The sequence below is a fragment of the Neltuma alba genome, unplaced genomic scaffold (genome assembly GCF_004799145.2).
Source record: "Neltuma alba isolate B1F8T4 unplaced genomic scaffold, ASM479914v2 tig00002584_pilon, whole genome shotgun sequence".
Taxonomy (NCBI): Eukaryota; Viridiplantae; Streptophyta; class Magnoliopsida; order Fabales; family Fabaceae; genus Neltuma; species Neltuma alba.
Genome location: NW_021632928.1, coordinates 2,015 through 8,702, shown reverse-complemented (window position 1 = coordinate 8,702; position 6,688 = coordinate 2,015). Strand labels below are relative to the sequence as shown.

The following is a 6,688-nucleotide window of genomic DNA, read 5'->3' as shown; positions in this document are numbered from 1 at the left end:
AATACTAATAACCAACTCGATTAATAAATGATTAATATGGACCCCAAAAAATGACTAATGACATTAAAAAATTTTCATTGAGCATTTTGTAAATAAAGCTTATCTAAGATGGTGGATAAATAATTAAATACTACTACCTCTAGTGCTTAATATAAGAGCTAATTTTATATTTAATTTAATTGATTCTAAATATAAAATTCTAATTCATTTTATTTTTTTTATTTATCCATTTTTACTAAGGTAATTCTTGCAGTAATTATACATGTTAAATATTTTATCAAATAGTGAGTTTAGCTAATGCACATGATTAGTGAAGGTAATTTAAAGAAGAGAACACCTATTTATTTCAAAGAACTAACTTAATTAATTTTTTATTTTTCTCAAATTAGTCAACTAACTTTTATATTAATGATCGAATGTATTACGTTTTGTAGTTGATTTAAAATAGTTTATAAACAGCTTTTCAATCATGATTTATAGAATATACGGTATATATATGAGAGGAGTTTTATCTCGAATTATATAAAACATGTTTTATAAATACCTTTTAAATATGATTCCAAACTGGCCCTTAATAAAATTTACCCTTAATTGTTAGGCTACCTAATTTTGCGTATATACTCCCAATTCAACCTAATTAAATTAAAATAAATATAAATTGACCCAATTCAATCTACGTAATATGATGAGGTCTCATTGTTCAGAAAAGGTCTTACAGAGTTTTTATGAATTTATTAACAAAGTCTTAATTACTATATATAAAAAATTTGACCCCAAAAACATACTACTAACTATATACGAAATACGGATTAGTATAATACGGTACATCTACGGAAATCATAGAACAAAAAGAAAACGACTTTTATCCGATAGGATGCTTTGCACGCCATTCAACACGGCCTACGTCAGCATCACTAAAGCCGTTTCTAAAAAACTCCCCACATTATTCTCTCTCTACTATTTTTTATGGTCAAAATTACCATAATATTCTCATCTATGATTTCCTTAGCCCCACGATCCTCTGCGACGACAAACATTTAACCCCGCCATCTACACCCTTCACTCTCCGACATCACGGTCAGACCGACACAGTCGACGGTTCAGATTTTACCACCATTTGGATCCCTTGTTGACTTTGCAAGATCGGACCATAGAAGAATTGACACGTCACCGGTACATCGAGTGAGCGTTACTGGATATTACCTTTCGGATGACAATTAATGTGCATGGCGAATCTGACGGCTAGGAATTCGGGTAGAATTTTCTTTTATGATGTTGAGTGTAGAGTACCATTTTCTCCTCAACGTCGCTTCTGGTTTCACTATAAATGTCCATTTCCCTCGCGGTACTCGAGCTCGCTTCCTCTGTTGAGAGTGTCTCTGTGTTTTCGTTGCCGGTCGTCGAGGTCGCATTTCCTGTTTTAGGTCACCGGCGGTGATAGGTTTCCGGCGAGGATGGGTGCTACTCTGTTATCGGAGCTTGCGACAGAGATAGCGATCCCGGTTTGTGCTATTGTCGGGATCGTTTTCTCTTTGGTGCAGTGGTTCCTTGTTTCGCGTGTGAAGCTCACACCTGAGCGTCACGGGCCGTCGTCGTCTCCGAGTAACAAGAATGGGTACGGAGACTACCTGATTGAAGAAGAGGAGGGTATCAATGACCACAATGTCGTCGTGAAATGTGCCGATATTCAGAGTGCCATCTCTGAAGGTGAGCTTGTATTGTAGATCTGTTGATTTGTCTGAGATCTGGTTATGGGGTTTGAGTCTTAAAATTTCGGAAATGAATTTCGTGAACGACGTGAATTTAAATGGTTCGTTTTCTCTGAGATATCTAGTGTTAACGTTTAACTTGAGCCCCTTTCTGATATTGGGAGAACATTCAGCGAAGCGAAAAATTTGATCTTATTCGGCTGTGCTGTTTGTATCATGATTTGAAGGAGTCCGCATGGTCTGGATCAGCTGAGAATACAAATTTGTACTGTTTAAACTCAGCAGATTACGAGGAGAAAAGAATTTCTTTTTCATTGTTATTACGTGAAACGAATTTATAAAGCATCTGCCTTTTTTGATGCTACTTACCTATTGGGTCTTTTCTGGGATATTTTATTCCTTATTCACTTGTGTTTGGGCTGCAGAGTCGGAATGATCTTGAACCTCATACCAGATCTGCTTTCTATTTTCTCCTTTAATTTTTCATTCCTGTTTCCGTCTTGGATTTTATTCATTTTGTGCAGCTGATTTTGCTCTGGATAAATAAAACGCGAATAAGATTCCAATCTCCGAAGGGCTTGGAGTTTTATATATTGCTGGCAATAAGAGATTGTTATAAGTAATATTAAAAGCCCAGTTGGTGTCTATTCATGTGCACAGCACGTGAACTACATTTTCCGGTGATTTGGTGGTATTTACTTGTCTCCGTTGTGATCTTTGTTATTATTTATTTCGTGGTGGGTTGTTAACTTGGCTTCAAATTCGAGTTTTATGTCTTTCGACATACTCACATTAATGTGTAGGGCATTTAGCGCATCGTTTCCAGCACCAGAGCTATGGATAATACTACTACGTGTATTAACGTCCTCCACATTTCTAAAAATATAATTTCCATGCGTTATGAATGCTAATCTTTGATCTTAATTATGGTTGAATCTCATATTTTTATAACGGTTGATGGCAGGAGACTATAACTTCTAATGAATTTGTACAGGTTCCTGGAATTGAGTAAGTGCTATGTTTTATGGAAATGTATGTTCTTTATGGCGATGGCTATTTTCATTCTCCTGTGTACATTTCTGGCTTGCAACCCTCTTTACTTTTTGTATGTACGCTTGATTTAGCTGGTAAGATCTTGGCATGATGTGATTCATAAATTCTTCAGGATATATTGTGTACTTATACACAGTATACGTGTAACTTTGCAGGTGCAACATCCTTTCTATTTACTGAATACCAATATGTGGGAATCTTCATGGCTGCTTTTGCAATTCTAATCTTCCTCTTCCTGGGATCTGTGGAGGGCTTCAGCACCAAGAGCCAGCCCTGCACATATGATAAGGAGAGGATGTGCAAGCCAGCACTTGCGACTGCAATCTTCAGCACCGTGTCCTTCTTGCTTGGTGCTTTCACTTCAGTCCTTTCGGGTTATCTTGGGATGAAAATAGCCACCTTTGCCAATGCAAGGACAACATTGGAAGCAAGGAAGGGAGTTGGTAAGGCTTTTATTGCTGCATTTAGGTCTGGTGCAGTGATGGGTTTCCTTCTTGCGGCAAATGGTCTTTTGGTGCTCTACATAGCTATAAATCTTTTCAAGCTGTATTATGGTGATGATTGGGAAGGCCTTTTTGAGGCTATTACTGGTTATGGTTTGGGTGGATCTTCCATGGCTCTGTTTGGGAGAGTTGGTGGAGGTATCTATACCAAAGCTGCTGATGTTGGTGCTGATCTAGTCGGAAAAGTTGAGCGAAATATTCCTGAGGATGACCCAAGAAACCCAGCTGTAAGCAATGCTGGCACCCTATCATCTGTTTCCATTTGAAACTAAAAACTTCTCTTTGATAATTCGTTCAATTGATTGATGCTTTTCTATCAGAACTTTGTGTCTGTTCTGAGCTTTAATATTAATGTATTCTCTTTGGTCTCTTTAGGTGATTGCTGACAATGTTGGTGACAATGTTGGAGATATAGCGGGAATGGGTTCTGATCTGTTTGGCTCATATGCAGAATCATCCTGTGCTGCTCTGGTTGTTGCTTCCATATCTTCCTTTGGAGTCAACCACGAGCTCACAGCAATGTTATATCCCTTGCTTATCAGTTCTATGGGCATTCTCGTCTGTTTGCTCACTACTCTCTTTGCTACCGACTTTTTTGAGATTAAGGCTGTTAAGGAAATTGAGCCAGCATTGAAGAAGCAACTTATCATCTCCACAGTTCTTATGACCATTGGAATTGCAATTGTTTCCTGGATTGCTCTGCCATCATCCTTCACAATTTTTAACTTTGGGGCTCAAAAAGTGGTGAAGAACTGGTATAGACTTTCTAATGTTTTTACTTCATGCTGATGGACTTGTGGTTTGATATTTTTTTCCTCTGGTTATGATAACAAACTTAACCCGCTAACATTATTGAAATTACCAGGCAGCTGTTCCTCTGTGTGGGGGTTGGTCTCTGGGCTGGACTTATTATTGGATTTGTGACCGAGTATTATACTAGCAACGCTTACAGGTACCTGAGTGTTTGCTAAGTATGGATGCAAGCTTATATTTCTCGCTTTCTTCATGAGTTTGATCAGTTAGTTGATTTCTTGCAGCCCTGTACAAGATGTAGCTGATTCTTGCCGGACTGGAGCTGCAACTAATGTTATCTTTGGCCTTGCTCTGGGATACAAATCTGTTATCATTCCTATTTTTGCCATTGCAGTCAGCATTTTTGTTAGTTTTAGTTTTGCTGCCATGTATGGTATTGCTGTGGCTGCCCTTGGAATGCTGAGCACCATTGCTACTGGGTTGGCTATTGATGCATATGGGCCCATCAGTGACAATGCTGGAGGTATTGCAGAGATGGCGGGTATGAGCCACCGCATCCGTGAGAGAACTGATGCCCTTGATGCTGCTGGAAACACAACTGCTGCCATTGGAAAGGTATTCTGATTCTTTTTAGGTTGTTCTATTGGTCATGTATCCTCTTCAATTTTCTTGTTAAATCTGCGTAGGAATTAGGGTAGTACATCTTGCACACTAAGCCTCACACCAAATCGTCTTACTTGATCACGGCTATTTTCTCAGAGTATAGATGTTGATCGTAAGATCTATTGGCTCAACTGAGGGAGAGCCTTGATGGATGTTCCTTCATTGTAATGGCTAAAAAGTTATATCTGCAAACCTATTTTTAATAAGCTCCTGTCCTGGCGCTGATTTCTGCCTCTATTAAACAACAGCTTCGGTGTACCTGCCTTACTTGAAAGTAGACTCAGTTACAATAACACATGCTTACTTATCATGCATTTCTTCACCTGGCTTTCTGACTTTGTATCAGGGCTTTGCCATTGGATCTGCTGCTCTAGTGTCGTTGGCTCTCTTTGGTGCATTTGTGAGCCGAGCTGCAATCTCAACTGTAGATGTCTTGACCCCTAAGGTCTTCATTGGACTTCTAGTTGGTGCCATGCTTCCCTACTGGTTCTCTGCCATGACCATGAAGAGTGTAGGAAGTGCTGCCTTGAAGATGGTAGAGGAGGTTCGCAGGCAATTCAACACCATTCCTGGCATCATTGAGGGCCATTCCAAGCCTGATTATGCTACCTGTGTCAAAATCTCGACCGATGCATCCATCAAAGAGATGATTCCTCCTGGTGCCCTTGTCATGCTCACCCCACTCATTGTTGGTACATTTTTCGGTGTTGAAACTCTCTCAGGTGTTCTTGCTGGCTCTCTAGTTTCTGGTGTTCAGGTAAAACAACCTGTAATAAACATGAAACATTGACGTTGTGTATTTTCTTTTGATCCAAACTTTGCTTAACATTCTTCTGCCTTGCATTTTTCCCAATAGATCGCAATATCAGCGTCCAACACCGGTGGTGCTTGGGATAATGCTAAGAAGTACATCGAGGTAAAAGTTCATGCTTGTTACTTAACCTGTGCAAATTGCATCTTCCACAATATTTTTGTTGCATGATTTTCCTGTTTCTAATGAGTAATAAATGAAATTACTCAGGCTGGTGCATCTGAGCACGCTAGGACCTTGGGACCTAAGGGATCTGATCCACACAAAGCAGCTGTGATTGGTGACACTATTGGAGACCCTCTCAAGGACACATCCGGCCCGTCTCTCAACATCCTGATTAAGCTCATGGCGGTGGAGTCACTTGTGTTTGCTCCATTTTTCGCCACTCATGGTGGTTTACTTTTTAAGATCTTTTAAGGGAATGGGGGAGATACATGGAAGGATCAAAGAGAGGTATCTTTTTTGTTTTCTTTTCCCATGAGAAGGGAATAGGGTTTGCCATTGACAACTCAAAAGCAATTTTCTTTTGTACCCAATAGCATCCCCATCATTAGGCAGCAGCTCTTTAATTATGAGAACTTCAGATTTGTTACAAAAACTCTTGCTTTTACTCCTTTGATATTGACGAAATGAATTTTCCATTATCCAGTCATGGAGTGTGTTTCGCTTTAAAGCCTTTTAAGTTAGGGACCTTACTGCGAGTTCTGAAGTTCATTGATGTTTGTTTTGGTCAAGTTCGATTGGTTCTCAAGATTCACATATTGATAAAATATTCGTCATTGTGAATCTCAAGTGAAGAATGGTAACTGAATGGAAAGAAACTATGCTCTGCAACAGTCTATTAAACTAAAAGGAAAGGCGAATCAAGGGGAACCGATAAGAGTTGCAGATGAAGTGAAGGTAATTTATAGCTGTGATAGACTTAAGTGGTCTGTGGATTATTATGAACTTGTTTGAATTGACTTATAAGTAATTTTTTAATCGTAATTTACAAAATATGAAATAAATATATGAGGAAAGTTTTGTTTTGGTTTACCTAAACTTGTTTAAAAGTCTGTTTTGAACAGAGCTTCAAACAAGTAGTATATAGGTTTTATACTGTCATATCTCGATGAAAATTTTTTTATTTAATTTTATAAAATAGCGGTCTTATTCATACCTTTGTTTGTCTAATATTTGTTTTTTTTTAATAAAAT

At 38.5% G+C, this 6,688-nt stretch overlaps 1 protein-coding gene across 1 annotated transcript; it reads left to right on the top strand.

The window, feature by feature from the left end:
* The first annotated feature begins 1,359 nt into the window (after positions 1 to 1,359).
* On the top strand, positions 1,360 to 6,144 carry LOC114733172 (pyrophosphate-energized vacuolar membrane proton pump). The gene is made up of 8 exons (XM_028920578.1): positions 1,360 to 1,707; positions 2,918 to 3,492; positions 3,641 to 4,020; positions 4,131 to 4,217; positions 4,303 to 4,633; positions 5,028 to 5,438; positions 5,538 to 5,597; positions 5,703 to 6,144. The coding sequence occupies exons 1-8, from the start codon at positions 1,455 to 1,457 to the stop codon at positions 5,907 to 5,909; spliced, it is 2,304 nt and encodes a 767-aa protein (XP_028776411.1). The 5' UTR covers positions 1,360 to 1,454; the 3' UTR covers positions 5,910 to 6,144.
* The last annotated feature ends 544 nt before the right edge of the window (positions 6,145 to 6,688 follow it).